We start from the raw sequence: 18,054 nt of genomic DNA, 5'->3' as shown, positions 1-18,054 counted from the left end.
CATGTTACCAATTATAACCTGGAAGCCAGCAATTAAATTGAGGTCTTTAAATCCTGACTGCAGCCCGACTGCACGGAGACTACACTTGACCGAAAACACCACTAACCAACCGGATCAATTCACTGAAATAACACAGTTGGAAATGAAACAAGTCCTCAGGATAGCCACACATTCACCATGACCTTTTTTCATCCACCCACGCGTTGACCTATCTCCAAACCAATTTGCATTACTGTCACCTCAGTCAAACTATTTTTCATGGCAAAATAGGCCTTTTGATTCCGAGTTGCAGGGACATTAGTGGCCCCGGTAGTGCGCCCCCAGAACTGGGGGGAAATCACGACAGAACCTGTCGTGGCGAATCAGTTTTCATTTCACCGAACATGCTTCTGATACTAGTTTGAGTCCAGATTATACGCGGTACTCCAAGAGCATACATAGGTATATACTATACCAGGATACTAGGACTCTCATGACAGCCAGAGATTGAGCGCTTAAAAGCCAGCCGCTCTCTCGTTCTGCAATGACATATCCATCCTTTTAGGAATGTGTGGACTGTTCCGCACTATCGGACTGTGGATCTTCAACGATATATTTATCAAATTCGGATATATCCTCCTGGTACCATCCATCAATTAGTTTGTCCTCTTCTTGGAGCTTAGCTTTAGCTTTTTGTATGCTTCTTCTCTGATGTCTGCCAAACTTAGGTAAATATACTGGTATGACCGCTTATGTCCTGAGCAGCCTCTTACTAAACATGTCCACATGTCTTTGCGTGCTGGTGAAGCTTCGACGGGGTTGCTAGCATGATTTGAATCTATTTCTGTTTTTATTTATAACAAAAAAAAAAGCGCAGGATCCGATCAGTTCGGTGGCCGTGGCTGTAGGTACTTCTGCCGAATGATGGCACCCTGACTTACGGACTGACAGACTGGCTGTGCAATAACATACACACATGTTCCAGATGTGTGTGTTCCAGATTAATGCACCTGTACAGTTTTCTCCTTCTGATTATTCTGCTTGTATTGGTTTTTTTATGACGGCGCTATCGAGGGGGATTTATTCCGTAGATCGTAAATCGTAAAAATCATATCAAGTTGATTCAAGACCTGCTCGTGGTATCTTCTGCCCACAATATGAAAAAATCTTATTTCGTATATCCTTAAATACATAATATATGTACATCCATGACTTAAAATTAGAATAATTGTCAGGGTATTCAGCGTGCGTCGTTTCAATAAGCAAAGATTTGCAAACATTTCCTGAGACCTACCTCAAAATTGTTATGGGATTGGGGTGGGGATCAAAAATTCGTTTTCGAATCTGGGCACTTATTTTATATTTGAATTAATACTTTTTACTAAGAAATAAAATGAATGCAGAGAATATATTTGTTTGATTATCCAACCAGTTAATCGAAAAAGGATTTTTAAAGAAGAAGAAATTTTAAAACATGCTTTCGGCTTGGAAATTCGGCATGACGAATTCGGTACACAATTAAAGGCGTATTTGCAGGAAAAATCCTTTTGTTTTTAGATTTGAATGTTCTCCCGACTTCGCGACTTCCCAGCTGCACATGAATGACCATTATGGCCGGTACTCATCTTACTATTCCAAAGGGTTCCGACTACTGTGAACACCATACTACACGGCCCATTTGGTTTAAATGCTGGATGCATGTGCATTAGCGCTAAATAATTTTCTGGTTTTTCTGCTGCTGAAGTTTCTGGCGAGCCTAATATTTGCTTTATTTATTTAGAATTTGAATACGAAACCGAGTAATTGCAAAAATTGTAACATTTTCTCTATCGGCGTCATCTGGAACTACAGGTCTTGTAGTTCAAATTAACTCCTATAGAGTGCAGCAGAGTAGTTCGCGGTAATGCCGTCTCAGATCTTCACCCTGACTATACCTCTGGCGGCGCCATCTGGAACTAAACACAAATGTATTTTCCTGACATCCCCAAAAGAGTGCTGCTGACAAAAGTAAGAATGAGATAACAATACTAGGGAAGTTTTTAAAAATAAATATATAAGTATATCTAAATATATGTATGTGCATATATACATAATTTAAGATTTAATGAAAGATTCAGAATCGAAACAAAAAAAAACATCGAATGAATGCATCCACAGTTAATGTTTGCATTTACATACATATTATTTTTGGACTCGGATTAATTTCAGAAAATTGCTCAGCGAAATGAAAAATGATTCGCCATGACACATGTGGTACCTATCTACTCCCACAGTTCCCAACGGTGCATCGGGTACGCATGACCGCGTCGACCAATGTCCCTGCAAATCAGACTCAAAATTCTGCATGTTTGACCATAAAAAATGGTTGCACTAATGCGACATTAATTAAAATTGAAATTAGCTCGGAGATAATTCAACGCGTGGGTGGCGCTGGGGGACGACAATGCGCGGTTAAGGCATAGACCGGCTCTTGCGGAACAGAAATTCAATCAAAGTGTTTTTTATCCCCTCCCCCCCCCCCAAAACGCAAACGTAGTGTTCGTCGCCGCCTCCAGACACGCCCTCTAGCTATCAGTCGAATAACTGAGGCATAATTTGTGACAAAATTATGTTTTCCAACACACACTGAAAGCAAAAGTGGATCTAAAAGATCATCTCTGCCGCAGCGCTGCTCCCAGCTCTCGCTCTCACGGCATTCTTTTCCCATGAGGCTGTCTCTGTTTTCGCAGCTAGTCAGTTAGAAAAATATAATGGCTGGGAAAATAGATAGAATTCATCATGCAGAATTAAAAAAAAAAACTCTTCGAGTATAAAAATGTTTTTTAGAGCGTTGCTAGGATATTTGAAAGCGGAATTTTTTAATGAGTAATAACTAACGGCACACCTGATAAAAATTAATCATAAACTAACAGACTCGACTACAAGATTATTGGAATCGATCACACAGCACAGTGTTATACGTCAAACAAATTTAGAGAAAAAAGTTTAGCCAACAGGAAATAAATATTTCAGTCATTCGAAACAGCTCAGTCGTCGGGAGAGGATATAAAATCGAAAAGAAAAAGAAAATAGTAAGTGAAATACAAAATTAAAAGCAGCAGTGGGAGTTTTTCAAAACCAAAAACCCTGAAGCGGGTTGTCGGGTTGTCGGGTTGTCGGGAAGCTCCTGCAACAACATCAACAAAAAGGCAGGTGGAGTTGTACCTTTTGGGGAGAAAAAGTTGCAATGTTGGGAGAGAATTTCTGCGGGTAAGCGTTCCCAAATTCGGTAAATATGCGATATGTGTGCGGTTCCAACAACAGCGAAAACCCCCTAGATCCCTACATAAGTTATGATTGCATCGCATAGTGGGATCCAGGACTCGGTCAAATTTAGAAAAATTGAAAAAATAAAAAAAAATTTTTTTTTTTTTTGAAATTTTGACATTTTATTCAAAGGCATACTTGATTGCTCCCATTTCATATGGGTGAGAATGAAGATTTGACATTTAGTCACAAAATTCTACACGTCAATTTTGGATATTGGAGGATATTTTGTTTTGTTTTAGATCTTTTTAGCGCAGGTCCGTGTATCGATTTTTTACCATCAATTCTTCCGCCGCAGGGCGAACTCCCCAAATGGCCAGGAGCCCAGGGACGAGGTCTACCTCAGCCGCGTGGAACTTTGGGAAAACCAGGTCAAGTATCTGTCAGTTATCTCGACGTTAACTTGGACCAAATGCCTGCGGTGGCCTACCACTACGATGTGAAGATCACGCCAGAGCGTCCTAAGAAGTTCTATCGTCAGGCTTTTGAGCAGTACAGAGTTGAACACTTGGGCGGAGCGATTGCCGCATTTGATGGACGTGCATCGTGTTACTCAGTTGTGAAGCTAAAATGCAGCTCCCAGGGCCAAGAAGTGAAAGTAAGTGTTGTTGGGTTGTCGCCGAGCTTGATGCACTTTTGAAGTGAAACTTGCTTTCCTGCCGTCCAGGTAACAGATCGCCACGGCCGTACCCTGAATTACACTCTGGAACTCAAGGAGACGGAGGACCTGGAGGTCGATCTGAACTCGCTGAGAAGGTGAGTGGACCGTTATACAGAGAATCGGCATAATGCAATTTTCCATTTTTGCAGCTTTGGTTTCCTTTTCGTATCGTGTCTCCTCGCCTCGTCGTTTTACAGCCGTATGTTTTGTAGTTTTTTGTTTGGACGGGTAATTATGAATATGAACGTAGAGTGCCCATATTTATGTAGGTTTGTGTAGAAAAACGATCAGATGAAGCTGAATTGTATCTTCTTGGGCCACCACAGTTTACAGCCGTATGTTTTGTAGTTTTTTTTTTGACGGGTAATTATGAATATGAACGTAGAGTGCCCGTATTTATGTAGGTTTGTGTAGAAAAACGATCAGATGAAGCTGAATTGTATCTTCTTGGGCCACCACAGTTTACAGCCGTATGTTTTGTAGTTTTTTTTTGACGGGTAATTATGAATATGAACGTAGAGTGCCCGTATTTATGTAGGTTTGTGTAGAAAAACGATCAGATGAAGCTGAATTGTATCTTCTTGGGCCACCACAGTTTACAGCCGTATGTTTTGTAGTTTTTTTTTTGACGGGTAATTATGAATATGAACGTAGAGTGCCCATATTTATGTAGGTTTGTGTAGAAAAACGATCAGATGAAGCTGAATTGTATCTTCTTGGGCCACCACAGTTTACAGCCGTATGTTTTTTAGTTTTTTTTTTTGGACGGGTAAATATGAATATGAACGTAGAGTGCCCGACTATCAGCCAGCCAAAGCTGGCAAGGCCACAGCCAAGGCCCCAAGCAAGCGGCAACGCTCGGCGGAGGACACCACCACACAAGTCCAACAGGCCAAGAGGACGAAAACACTGATTGGCCCGCGGACAGATTCCTCGTCCTTCCCGAACATCCGCTGGCAAAGTGACGTACGGGACGGGAAACGGGGAAGCTGAGCAGACGAATTATGTGTGGATTGGATCATGGAAAGCGACTCTAATATATTCGCCAAGTGCCGCAATAATGTGTTTCAATTGGGAGTTCCTCAATCGAGTTCCCAGAAATCGAGTATATGACATGCCACTCGAGAACCTCTCCGAATTAGCATCCAATCTGCCGAAGCCTATGTCTGTGCCCGACGTCTTGTGTGTTACAAACATTTGCCTATTGTCTGTTTGATCTAAAAATAAACGTTTGCCATATTTTAATGCCACTTTTAATGTCAACTGTTACGTGCTGGCCCTGACTCCGGCTCCATGAACTTGGGGCCAACGTTTTCAATGCCATAAATTGGGGTATGAGCACAGCGTGTGGCCCTTGGGGGGCTACCTATGGGTGCCAGCGACTGGGGCCCCAGTGCAAGGCGGTGCTTTGAACTCCTTCGCTGTTTACGACAGTATCGTATATGTATGTAGGCCTCCCAAGACAATGACGATGACAATGAGTCATCTGCTCATCTTGAGCAGAAGCTCTCCCGCCGGCTTGCTTTTCGGCTTATGTCGTGATTAGGTCGTGTTCGTTTGTAATTTGATTGTTAGTTTTTGTTTAGTTTTCTGCCTAAACAAAATACATAGGGTTCGTATTCATGAACTCTGCCAGTATCAAACGCTTTGCGTACTCCTCCTGGGGAGAACGAAACTTGGTGCAGCTGGAAGAAAAGCAGTCAAGATGACATTATCAGAACGAAAATATGAAACAATAATAATAATAATATCGCACCCAGTAAGGTAGACACGTCCACGTGCCGCAGCCAAATGTGCCAAATATGCCGGAGCCGGATAAGACACTGCGCGGTTGCAACGAGGAAACATGTGACAAAGATTGTATGTCAATTTCTGCAGTACATCAATATCCAAGTTGCCCGTATTCTCGATTACGTTGTAACGCGTCGGCTTGGCCGTCCCCTGAATCGACTGATGGCTGACCATGAAGAACTGCATCTCATTGGGATGGACAATGGTGCGATCGACGACGGTTCCCGTAACAACGTTGTTGAACTTGTTGTATTGCGATGGAACTCCGTTCGGAAAGAAGCGCGTATGATGCCGCTTAACTACAATGAAGCAGCAAATCTTGGGCTTAATGTGCAGCTGAAAGGAGGCGAAGGACGATTAGTGATATACAATTAAAAGGTTTCTGGATGCAAGAGCTCAACTTACCTTGCTGCAGGCGGCAGAAATTCCTCTCAACTCTTTATTCTTGATGTTGGGAAACTGGCCATCGCTTACGCCATCACGATAGTAGATAATGTGGTCTGGGTAGCATTGTTGGAAATTATGATAGACACGCAAGTGCTCAAGGGTTATCGACTCCATGTCCTCGATCTCCTCCAGGGCAGAGCGTTGCAAGCGATATTGCATGTTATATGAAGCCCCGAATGGATCATGGGAGGCGGCAACACCCACCACACTGGGGATCTCTCGCTGATCGGGCGACGGATGAGTCACATCTGCACCCAAAAACATGGTCTTCTTTGGCAGACAGTGTAGGTCATCCCGTAGCTTGTGGTTGGTGCCGTTCAGCTTGGAATTAACTTTAAGTAGAATGTTGCCAATAACCTGCGCGTTACATTTGCGCTCGACTGTGATCTGCTTGATGCATTGTGTAAGAATGCCGTGCTGCAGCTCAGCCTTTTGCTTCACGACATCATAAAGATGCCCGGAATTTGGTATAATAACGAACACCACATCAAATTGATTCTTTTTGAAATAGCGGAAAAGAGCATCTAGTTCACGTTCATCCTTGTAGTACAGTTTCTCGGCCTTGGCATCCAGGCACAGATTGACTTTGCGACTCTTCTGAATAACCTGCCACGAAAATTAGGCAGGATCCTGCAATGCAATGCAAAGAACTTACCATCTTCTGAAGCTCGTCCACATACAGGTAGTTAATCTTGCCGTAGAGTATGGCCCATTTATGTGACTTTGGCTTGGGTTCAAGGAATTGCATGCCATCCATGCGCCACGAACCGTTCCTCACCGAGGCCAAATTGTTTTTGTACTCAATCTGAGGCGCATTGAGTGTGCGTGTATTCACGACGATGAAGTCACTGCCCAGACGTATGCCAAAGTGGCTGATGGTCGGGTCTAAATTGTGCCTGAAATATTCCATCAAGCGGATGATCTTGGCCTTCCTCTCGTTGGTGGAAGTGGCAGCATACTTAATCATGGCCGCCACCTGATTAGCTCCATCCTTGCGCTGCGATACGATGAAAAGAAATCAAATCAGGAAATGATTTGCAGTGAAAGGAACTAGTTGAACTCACATTCAGTGTCTGCCCATCCTCAATGCGACATAGTTCGATAGGCAAGTAAATGTGCTTCAGAGGCGGCCCAACATGCAAGCAGAGAAGGTTCGGAAACTTTAAATTATACTGCCGAGACTTGTAGTACTCTGCAACGGTCATTTCTTTTCCATCCAGCTCAAATGTCTGAGTGCTAGCCGGAACCTTACAAAGCCCGTTGACTCTGAAGACGCACGGGGCGCTGCCAAGACAGGCAGGCGGCTCGTAAATTATATTCATGCCCGTTAGGAATGATTCAATATCAGAACGCTTGTAGTCAAGATTTGTGCTTTTGTCAATTTTCTGTTTCTGATACAGCTCTAAATAGTCGATGATCGTCATGGCCTTCGGAAAGGACTTGTGCGATATGTCCACATTGACAAACGGGCGATCGCCAAGAACGAATGTTTGATAGAGCCCAACCAGAGCTTCGTAGCCGTCGTTAAGATCAAAGGCACTTCCGGGCTCAGACCTTTTGAAGAAGGAGCGACCGGCGCGTATGGCGGTGTTATGACAGGGTGCTGCCAACACAACCTCCAGACACTGCAAGGCTCGCATGGGCTTGTCATATATCTTATCCTTCATATAGCTGCAAAAATGGAAAATTGCATTATGCCGATTCTCTGCCGACAGAGAAGTATCCGTATCTGCCGTTCAGTATAACGGTCCACTCACCTTCTCAGCGAGTTCAGATCGACCTCCAAGTCCTCCGTCTCCTTGAGTTCCAGAGTGTAATTCAGGGTACGGCCGTGGCGATCTGTTACCTGGACGGCAGGAAAGCAAGTTTCACTTCAAAAGTGCATCAAGCTCGGCGACAACCCAACAACACTTACTTTCACTTCTTGGCCCTGGGAGCTGCATTTTAGCTTCACAACTGAGTAACACGATGCACGTCCATCAAATGCGGCAATCGCTCCGCCCAAGTGTTCAACTCTGTACTGCTCAAAAGCCTGACGATAGAACTTCTTAGGACGCTCTGGCGTGATCTTCACATCGTAGTGATAGGCCACCGCAGGCATTTTGTCCAAGTTAACGTCGAGATAATTGACAGATACTTGACCTGGTTTTCCCAAAGTTCCACGCGGCTGGCCTGGCCATTGGGGGAGTTCGCCTTGCGGCTGGCGAGAGCTGTAGAGCTGGGAGCCTCCTTGGCATTGTTGATTGCCGCCCTGTCCTCGCTGTTGTCCTGCGTGCTGTTGTCGGTTATGTTTTTCACTAGCATCGCTGTGTGGCTGCTGCTGCCGCTTCTTTCCGCCCCAGCCTTCCCCGGCCTTATAGCGCCTCTTCTGAGACCTCTGTGTCTTCCATTCTGCTTGCTTCTCTTCCTCCTTCTGCAAGCCACAGGCGGCAGGACCTCCATTTGGGGGGTGGGTAGCCTCTTCTCCGTCCGCAGACGCACCAGCAGCTAAAGATTCGTGAAGAGAGGAAGAATTGATGGTAAAAAATCGATACACGGACCTGCGCTAAAAAGATCTAAAACAAAACAAAATATCCTCCAATATCCCAAATTGACGTGTAGAATTTTGTGACTAAATGTCAAACCTTCATTCTTACCCATATGAAATGGGAACAATCAAGTATGCCTTTGAATAAAATGTCAAAATTTCAAAAAAAAAAATTATTTTTTTTATTTTTTCAATTTTTCTAAATTTGACCGAGTCCTGGATCCCACTATGCGATGCAAACATAACTTATGTAGGGATCTAGGGGTTTTCGCTGTTGTTGGAACCGCACACGTATCGCATATTTACCGAATTTGGGAACGCTTACCCGCAGAAATTCTCTCCCAACATTTCAACTTTTTCTCCCCAAAAGGTACAACTCCACCTGCCTTTTTGTTGATGCTGTTGCAGGAGCATCCCGACAACCCGACAACCCGACAACCCGCTTCAGGATTTTTGGTTTTGAAAAATTCCCACTGCTGCTTTTAATTTTGTATTTCACTTACTATTTTCTTTTTCCATTTTTCTTTTTCTTTTCGATTTTATATCCTCTCCCGACGACTGAACTGTTTCGAATGACTAAAATATTTATTTCCTGTTGGCTAAATTTTTTGCTCTAAATTTGTTTGACGTATTACACTGTGCTGTGTGATCGATTCCAATAATCTTGTAGTCGAGTCTGTTTGTTTATGTTTCAGTTTTATCAGGTGTGCAGTTAGTTATCGCTCAATTAAAAACTTCGACTTTCATTACCTAGTAACGCTCTCAGAAAAACCAGTATTTAAACCAAATGGGCAGTGTAGTATGGTGTCGAAAGACAGAGCTGGACGTTCACAGCCTAAAGTCGTCGCTCTTCTCCTTGCACCGATCCGCTAAAATGAACGCTAAAATATAACGTTTTAGACATGCTATGGAGTCGCTCCATGCAACCCTGATCATTGATCCACGATCACCGATCCCAATCGCCAGAGCCAAATCCGGCTGCTTGTTGCGTTGAACGCGTGCGAGTCTCAGCTCAGATTGGTTTCGATTCGCCAGCCAGTTCCTATCTATATGAATTTTTTTTGGGTCAGCTTATCTGTGAATATAGCCTGGGGGCTCTCATCTTCTATCTGAGCTGTACCACCTCGCACCACGCTCCTTTATCTCTCGCATTTAAGTACTTTAAGTCCTTGGATATGTACACCGCCGCGGATACGTTATATTTCTAAAATGTAGTTCCTCCCAACTGCATCCTCGCAGTCTCCCCAGTTAATCAGCGGAACAGCTCCTGCTTTTATCCTGCGCCTATGCACAGCCCTACCCTACCCTACCATCATTGTAGAAATCCCCACTAGTCGTAGTTTACGGTTTAAGCGAATTTTTTTCATAGTTTCTAAGTGCAAAATAAAATACAAAATCCACAACAGATTATATCATTCTTTCCTTATTCTGTCACTGCGCGAGGGGCCCGCTTAGGGTCCGTGAAGAAGAGATATCAATTGGATTGGATAATATACTAAATATATCTCCGAGGAATTTTTTTGCATTTAACAAAACGAAATGAACGAATTGTTTATATCGGACTATCTGCTATATAATTATAAACTATTATAAATAATATCTACTCGTACTCGTATTCAAAGTCAAGATTTTCGTACATGGGACTTCCTTTCTGATGATCTGTGGGGAAATCTCCTGCGCCTGTGCCTGCTACTAGTCCAGGGGATCTCCGAAACCCTTACAGAAGAGGCTAAAGGAGGAGGGAGAGACCACACGCACACAAATGTTAGTCAGCCAAATCGAATCGAATCGGATCGTGGACAGCTTATAGTTACCTATTTCTTCGGTGGATTGCAGCTCCAGGCCAAGCAATACAACCTCATTGGTCTCTGTACAAATTGCGACTTGTGGCATTGTATTGCTGGTCCCATTTTTCCTCCCAGCTAAGAAGATTCCCGACAGCGATAGCAGGCTCTTTTGGATTGCCCATGTGATGCTTGCGCTTGCGTCCGTTGGGTTGCCCAATGGGTGGCCATGGCTCTGGCAATATCGACCTGCTGAGCTCCTCGTCGATTTTTATACCCGATACTCAAAATGAGTATTGGGGTGTATTAGATTTGTGGTAAAAGTGGATGTGTGTAACGTCCAGAAGGAATCGTTTCCGACCCATAAAGTATATATATTCTTGATCAGCATCAATAGCCGAGTCGATTGAGCCCTGTCTGTCTGTCCGTTTTGCCAATTGCAAAATATGAGTTCAAGGATCTCAGAACCCATAAGCTAGAGCAACCAAATTTGGTATCCACACTCCTGTGATATCGGACCTTGACCGTTTTGTGTCAAAATTTCGCTGATCATCTGGATCAGATCAGATCATTTTTATAGCCAAAAGGAACAAATCAATTTGCACTATCTACGCAGCGCCCGACGTCACGCTCAGACTGATTTTCTGTCTCTCTCGCACGCATTCTTTGTCGTGTCGTTCATTATTAGTGGCGTCTGCCGGAGGAGAGCCATACTGACTTAGTATCGGGTATAACTGTAAAGTTGCGGCGTCCACCTCAACTCACAACGTTCCCCCTCGTTTGTTGTATATTCGCTCTGTCCTAATTCCCTGGTGTTTGTATTGTTCAGATGGCTCCTTTTAATTGAACCTTTTTTTTACCAATGAAGTGGAGTGGAAATATTGGTTTTTTACTTGTCACAAAAAATGCAACTCTGGCTTGGACTGAGCACTGGCCCAACACTGTTCAGCGTTAATCCCAATCAAGTCACGAAACGTCTTTTAACACATACATGTTCCGTGCACCGATGAACTTTTGATGTACTGTACTGTTTTCTCCACTTTTTTGTTTGTTGCTGTTTGTTGATTAATTAATAATACAAAGGGGTTGCGTTATGGTTTGATCCATTCTCTATATTTTCCTCATTTTCTCACGCGGACCGCACTGAACCTATTTTATGCACTTACTTTCTACGAGGCAAACGCTCTGGATCTGGCTTCGGGACCGGCTCAATTGCAGCAACAACAACAACCTTCACTTCACAGAAGGTCCAAAGGTCCCAGCCTAACGGGAATGAGTTAAAACTATTATGGCTCTTAACGAATAGCGCGGCATATAAGACGCATTACATTTAACAGCTAACAATGTAAGGATACATTTCATGTCGCTAACTGGTTCATTTCCTGTGTGAACAAAACTTTCATAAAATTATAAAAGGTCCGCTTAGAGTACGACGCTACAACCGACCAACTCAATAAGGAGTTACCATCATAACCGATCATAAACATAATTTTATGCAGATAACATTGAGAAAATGAAAGAGGTAAGAGAGATAATGTTTATCCAAAAAAAAAAAAAAACATTTTAATTTAGTAAAAAAAAAAAATTTATATTCACATTTTAGGTTCTTGAAACGCTGAACCCAGAAGATTCTGAATCTATTGAGCTGGCAAAAGAGCTGGTAGAAGCGAAGGTGCTACCATTAGCAAAGTCAATGGATTCATTTAAGGAAGCTGAAAATATTGTTCATAACATAACTGGTGGTTTTGGAATAGATTTCAAAACGTCAGAGCCTCTTAAATAATAATTTAGAGAAAATGTTGTATATTTCCTCTAGTTTAATTTCCACACGAGCCCTATTCTTCTGAGGAATAACCTGGAGCTCATCTTGAGCAGAAGCTCTCCCGCCGGCTTGCTTTTCGGCTTATGTCGTGATTAGGTCGTGTTCGTTTGTAATTTGTTTGAATTATTTGTACTGTTTTATAAGCTTTTACCATAGCAATCTTTCGATTGATTGATCTTTGATTGATTATTACATAAAGGGCAAAACAGGTGTGGGTCAATAATTTATATTTTGTAACTTCTTTTTCGTTTAGAAGAAGTGAAGATATTTTGTTAGTTTTCTGCCTAAACAAAATACATAGGGTTCGTCTTCATGAACTCTGGCACTATCAAACGCTTTGCGTACTCCTCCTGGGGAGAACGAAACTTGGTGCAGCTGGAAGAAAAGCAGTCAAGATGACATTATCAGAACGAAAATATGAAACAATAATAATAATAATATCGCACCCAGTAAGGTAGACACGTCCACGTGCCGCAGCCAAATGTGCCAAATATGCCGGAGCCGGATAAGACACTGCGCGGTTGCAACGAGGAAACATGTGACAAAGATTGTATGTCAATTTCTGCAGTACATCAATATCCAAGTTGCCCGTATTCTCGATTACGTTGTAACGCGTCGGCTTGGCCGTCCCCTGAATCGACTGATGGCTGACCATGAAGAACTGCATCTCATTGGGATGGACAATGGTGCGATCGACGACGGTTCCCGTAACAACGTTGTTGAACTTGTTGTATTGCGATGGAACTCCGTTCGGAAAGAAGCGCGTATGATGCCGCTTAACTACAATGAAGCAGCAAATCTTGGGCTTAATGTGCAGCTGAAAGGAGGCGAAGGACGATTAGTGATATAAAATTAAAAGGTTTCTGGATGCAAGAGCTCAACTTACCTTGCTGCAGGCGGCAGAAATTCCCCTCAACTCTTTATTCTTGATGTTGGGAAACTGGCCATCGCTTACGCCATCACGATAGTAGATAATGTGGTCTGGGTAGCATTGTTGGAAATTATGATAGACACGCAAGTGCTCAAGGGTTATCGACTCCATGTCCTCGATCTCCTCCAGGGCAGAGCGTTGCAAGCGATATTGCATGTTATATGAAGCCCCGAATGGATCATGGGAGGCGGCAACACCCACCACACTGGGGATCTCTCGCTGATCGGGCGACGGATGAGTCACATCTGCACCCAAAAACATGGTCTTCTTTGGCAGACAGTGTAGGTCATCCCGTAGCTTGTGGTTGGTGCCGTTCAGCTTGGAATTAACTTTAAGTAGAATGCTGCCAATAACCTGCGCGTTACATTTGCGCTCGACTGTGATCTGCTTGATGCATTGTGTAAGAATGCCGTGCTGCAGCTCAGCCTTTTGCTTCACGACATCATAAAGATGCCCGGAATTTGGTATAATAACGAACACCACATCAAATTGATTCTTTTTGAAATAGCGGAAAAGAGCATCTAGTTCACGTTCATCCTTGTAGTACAGTTTCTCGGCCTTGGCATCCAGGCACAGATTGACTTTGCGACTCTTCTGAATAACCTGCCACGAAAATTAGGCAGGATCCTGCAATGCAATGCAAAGAACTTACCATCTTCTGAAGCTCGTCCACATACAGGTAGTTAATCTTGCCGTAGAGTATGGCCCATTTATGTGACTTTGGCTTGGGTTCAAGGAATTGCATGCCATCCATGCGCCACGAACCGTTCCTCACCGAGGCCAAATTGTTTTTGTACTCAATCTGAGGCGCATTGAGCGTGCGTGTATTCACGACGATGAAGTCACTGCCCAGACGTATGCCAAAGTGGCTGATGGTCGGGTCTAAATTGTGCCTGAAATATTCCATCAAGCGGATGATCTTGGCCTTCCTCTCGTTGGTGGAAGTGGCAGCATACTTAATCATGGCCGCCACCTGATTAGCTCCATCCTTGCGCTGCGATACGATGAAAAGAAATCAAATCAGGAAATGATTTGCAGTGAAAGGAACTAGTTGAACTCACATTCAGTGTCTGCCCATCCTCAATGCGACATAGTTCGATAGGCAAGTAAATGTGCTTCAGAGGCGGCCCAACATGCAAGCAGAGAAGGTTCGGAAACTTTAAATTATACTGCCGAGACTTGTAGTACTCTGCAACGGTCATTTCTTTTCCATCCAGCTCAAATGTCTGAGTGCTAGCCGGAACCTTACAAAGCCCGTTGACTCTGAAGACGCGCGGGGCGCTGCCAAGACAGGCAGGCGGCTCGTAAATTATATTCATGCCCGTTAGGAATGATTCAATATCAGAACGCTTGTAGTCAAGATTTGTGCTTTTGTCAATTTTCTGTTTCTGATACAGCTCTAAATAGTCGATGATCGTCATGGCCTTCGGAAAGGACTTGTGCGATATGTCCACATTGACAAACGGGCGATCGCCAAGAACGAATGTTTGATAGAGCCCAACCAGAGCTTCGTAGCCGTCGTTAAGATCAAAGGCACTTCCGGGCTCAGACCTTTTGAAGAAGGAGCGACCGGCGCGTATGGCGGTGTTATGACAGGGTGCTGCCAACACAACCTCCAGACACTGCAAGGCTCGCATGGGCTTGTCATATATCTTATCCTTCATATAGCTGCAAAAATGGAAAATTGCATTATGCCGATTCTCTGCCGACAGAGAAGTATCCGTATCTGCCGTTCAGTATAACGGTCCACTCACCTTCTCAGCGAGTTCAGATCGACCTCCAAGTCCTCCGTCTCCTTGAGTTCCAGAGTGTAATTCAGGGTACGGCCGTGGCGATCTGTTACCTGGACGGCAGGAAAGCAAGTTTCACTTCAAAAGTGCATCAAGCTCGGCGACAACCCAACAACACTTACTTTCACTTCTTGGCCCTGGGAGCTGCATTTTAGCTTCACAACTGAGTAACACGATGCACGTCCATCAAATGCGGCAATCGCTCCGCCCAAGTGTTCAACTCTGTACTGCTCAAAAGCCTGACGATAGAACTTCTTAGGACGCTCTGGCGTGATCTTCACATCGTAGTGATAGGCCACCGCAGGCATTTTGTCCAAGTTAACGTCGAGATAATTGACAGATACTTGACCTGGTTTTCCCAAAGTTCCACGCGGCTGGCCTGGCCATTGGGGGAGTTCGCCTTGCGGCTGGCGAGAGCTGTAGAGCTGGGAGCCTCCTTGGCATTGTTGATTGCCGCCCTGTCCTCGCTGTTGTCCTGCGTGCTGTTGTCGGTTATGTTTTTCCCTAGCATCGCTGTGTGGCTGCTGCTGCTGCTGCCGCTTCTTTCCGCCCCAGCCTTCCCCGGCCTTATAGCGCCTCTTCTGAGACCTCTGTGTCTTCCATTCTGCTTGCTTCTCTTCCTCCTTCTGCAAGCCAGAGGCGGCAGGACCTCCATTTGGGGGGTGGGTAGCCTCTTCTCCGTCCGCAGACGCACCAGCAGCTAAAGATTCGTGAAGAGAGGAAGAATTGATGGTAAAAAATCGATACACGGACCTGCGCTAAAAAGATCTAAAACAAAACAAAATATCCTCCAATATCCCAAATTGACGTGTAGAATTTTGTGACTAAATGTCAAACCTTCATTCTCACCCATATGAAATGGGAACAATCAAGTATGCCTTTGAATAAAATGTCAAAATTTCAAAAAAAAAAATTATTTTTTTTATTTTTTCAATTTTTCTAAATTTGACCGAGTCCTGGATCTCACTATGCGATGCAAACATAACTTATGTAGGGATCTAGGGGTTTTCGCTGTTGTTGGAACCGCACACGTATCGCATATTTACCGAATTTGGGGACGCTTACCCGCAGAAATTCTCTCCCAACATTGCAACTTTTTCTCCCCAAAAGGTACAACTCCACCTGCCTTTTTGTTGATGTTGTTGCAGGAGCATCCCGACAACCCGACAGCCCGCTTCAGGATTTTTGGTTTTGAAAAATTCCCACTGCTGCTTTTAATTTTGTATTTCACTTACTATTTTCTTTTTCCATTTTTCTTTTTCTTTTCGATTTTATATCCTCTCCCGACGACTGAACTGTTTCGAATGACTAAAATATTTATTTCCTGTTGGCTAAACTTTTTGCTCTAAATTTGTTTGACGTATAACACTGTGCTGTGTGATCGATTCCAATAATCTTGTAGTCGAGTCTGTTTGTTTATGTTTCAGTTTTATCAGGTGTGCAGTTAGTTATCGCTCAATTAAAAACTTCGACTTTCATTACCTAGTAACGCTCTCAGAAAAACCAGTATTTAAACCAAATGGGCAGTGTAGTATGGTGTCGAAAGACAGAGCTGGACGTTCACAGCCTAAAGTCGTCGCTCTTCTCCTTGCACCGATCCGCTAAAATGAACGCTAAAATATAACGTTTTAGACATGCTATGGAGTCGCTCCATGCAACCCTGATCATTGATCCACGATCACCGATCCCAATCGCCAGAGCCAAATCCGGCTGCTTGTTGCGTTGAACGCGTGCGAGTCTCAGCTCAGATTGGTTTCGATTCGCCAGCCAGTTCCTATCTATATGAATTTTTTTTGGGTCAGCTTATCAGTGAATATAGCCTGGGGGCTCTCATCTTCTATCTGAGCTGTACCACCTCGCACCACGCTCCTTTATCTCTCGCATTTAAGTACTTTAAGTCCTTGGATATGTACACCGCCGCGGATACGTTATATTTCTAAAATGTAGTTCCTCCCAACTGCATCCTCGCAGTCTCCCCAGTTAATCAGCGGAACAGCTCCTGCTTTTATCCTGCGCCTATGCACAGCCCTACCCTACCCTACCATCATTGTAGAAATCCCCACTAGTCGTAGTTTACGGTTTAAGCGAATTTTTTTCATAGTTTCTAAGTGCAAAATAAAATACAAAATCCACAACAGATTATATCATTCTTTCCTTATTCTGTCACTGCGCGAGGGGCCCGCTTAGGGTCCGTGAAGAAGAGATATCAATTGGATTGGATAATATACTAAATATATCTCCGAGGAATTTTTTTGCATTTAACAAAACGAAATGAACGAATTGTTTATATCGGACTATCTGCTATATAATTATAAACTATTATAAATAATATCTACTCGTACTCGTATTCAAAGTCAAGATTTTCGTACATGGGACTTCCTTTCTGATGATCTGTGGGGAAATCTCCTGCGCCTGTGCCTGCTACTAGTCCAGGGGATCTCCGAAACCCTTACAGAAGAGGCTAAAGGAGGAGGGAGAGACCACACGCACACAAATGTTAGTCAGCCAAATCGAATCGAATCGGATCGTGGACAGCTTATAGTTACCTATTTCTTCGGTGGATTGCAGCTCCAGGCCAAGCAATACAACCTCATTGGTCTCTGTACAAATTGCGACTTGTGGCATTGTATTGCTGGTCCCATTTTTCCTCCCAGCTAAGAAGATTCCCGACAGCGATAGCAGGCTCTTTTGGATTGCCCATGTGATGCTTGCGCTTGCGTCCGTTGGGTTGCCCAATGGGTGGCCATGGCTCTGGCAATATCGACCTGCTGAGCTCCTCGTCGATTTTTATACCCGATACTCAAAATGAGTATTGGGGTGTATTAGATTTGTGGTAAAAGTGGATGTGTGTAACGTCCAGAAGGATTCGTTTCCGACCCATAAAGTATATATATTCTTGAATAGCATCAATAGCCGAGTCGATTGAGCCCTGTCTGTCTGTCCGTCCGTCCGTCTGTCCGTCTGTCCGTCCCCTTCAGCGCCTAATGCTCAAAGACCATAAGAGCTAGACCAACGA

At 43.8% G+C, this 18,054-nt stretch overlaps 2 protein-coding genes across 8 annotated transcripts; one reads left to right on the top strand and one right to left on the bottom strand.

The window, feature by feature from the left end:
* Positions 1-2,910: 2,910 nt before the first annotated feature.
* LOC6902030 (protein argonaute-2-like) lies at positions 2,911-5,196 on the top strand. 3 transcript variants are annotated; one of them, XM_033382053.1, is made up of 4 exons: positions 2,911-3,050; positions 3,584-3,883; positions 3,953-4,041; positions 4,096-5,191. In XM_033382053.1, exons 2-4 carry the CDS (start codon positions 3,698-3,700, stop codon positions 4,223-4,225), a joined length of 405 nt encoding a protein of 134 aa, XP_033237944.1. In that variant the 5' UTR covers positions 2,911-3,050; positions 3,584-3,697; the 3' UTR covers positions 4,226-5,191. The 3 variants fall into 3 exon arrangements, with proteins under 3 accessions (XP_033237944.1, XP_033237942.1, XP_033237943.1); XM_033382051.1 differs by lacking the exon at positions 2,911-3,050 and having other exon boundaries at positions 3,475-3,883; positions 4,096-4,174; positions 4,579-5,191; XM_033382052.1 differs by lacking the exon at positions 2,911-3,050 and having other exon boundaries at positions 3,482-3,883; positions 4,096-4,174; positions 4,699-5,196.
* Positions 5,184-16,475, bottom strand: LOC26531987 (protein argonaute-2). Of its 5 annotated transcripts, XM_033382039.1 has the most exons (9): positions 16,274-16,475; positions 15,535-15,738; positions 8,100-8,473; positions 7,942-8,030; positions 7,249-7,855; positions 6,840-7,181; positions 6,143-6,790; positions 5,703-6,073; positions 5,184-5,631 (listed from the first exon to the last, which is right to left on the bottom strand). In XM_033382039.1, the coding sequence occupies exons 1-9, from the start codon at positions 16,287-16,289 to the stop codon at positions 5,541-5,543; spliced, it is 2,742 nt and encodes a 913-aa protein (XP_033237930.1). In that variant the 5' UTR covers positions 16,290-16,475; the 3' UTR covers positions 5,184-5,540. The 5 variants fall into 5 exon arrangements, with proteins under 5 accessions (XP_033237930.1, XP_033237931.1, XP_033237928.1 ...); XM_033382040.1 differs by lacking the exons at positions 15,535-15,738; positions 16,274-16,475 and adding an exon at positions 9,215-9,317 and having other exon boundaries at positions 8,100-8,671; XM_033382037.1 differs by lacking the exons at positions 5,184-5,631; positions 5,703-6,073; positions 6,143-6,790; ... (2 more) ...; positions 7,942-8,030; positions 8,100-8,473 and adding exons at positions 12,528-12,692; positions 12,764-13,134; positions 13,204-13,851; ... (1 more) ...; positions 14,310-14,916; positions 15,003-15,091 and having other exon boundaries at positions 15,161-15,738; positions 16,274-16,471.
* Between the last annotated feature and the right edge of the window lie 1,579 nt (positions 16,476-18,054).

The sequence above is a fragment of the Drosophila pseudoobscura genome, chromosome X (assembly GCF_009870125.1).
Source record: "Drosophila pseudoobscura strain MV-25-SWS-2005 chromosome X, UCI_Dpse_MV25, whole genome shotgun sequence".
Classification (NCBI taxonomy): domain Eukaryota; kingdom Metazoa; phylum Arthropoda; class Insecta; order Diptera; family Drosophilidae; genus Drosophila; species Drosophila pseudoobscura.
The sequence above is the reverse complement of the archived record's forward strand: the minus strand, read 5'-3'. Positions and strand labels throughout refer to the sequence as shown.

What these genes read in the sequence shown, in the direction of transcription:
- LOC6902030 (XM_033382053.1), top strand. Translation starts at nt 3,698, where the DNA reads ATGCCTGCGGTGGCCTACCACTACGATGTGAAGATCACGCCAGAGCGT. An exon ending in CCCAGGGCCAAGAAGTGAAA is followed by an intron (nt 3,884 to 3,952) that starts GTAAGTGTTGTT and finishes CCTGCCGTCCAG; the next exon opens with GTAACAGATCGCCACGGCCG. An exon ending in GATCTGAACTCGCTGAGAAG is followed by an intron (nt 4,042 to 4,095) that starts GTGAGTGGACCG and finishes CCATTTTTGCAG; the next exon opens with CTTTGGTTTCCTTTTCGTAT.
- LOC26531987 (XM_033382039.1), bottom strand. An exon ending in CAGCGATGCTAGGGAAAAAC is followed by an intron (nt 8,474 to 15,534) that starts ATAACCGACAAC and finishes CTAGTGAAAAAC; the next exon opens with ATAACCGACAACAGCACGCA. An exon ending in GGACGTGTCTACCTTACTGG is followed by an intron (nt 5,632 to 5,702) that starts GTGCGATATTAT and finishes CTTTTCTTCCAG; the next exon opens with CTGCACCAAGTTTCGTTCTC.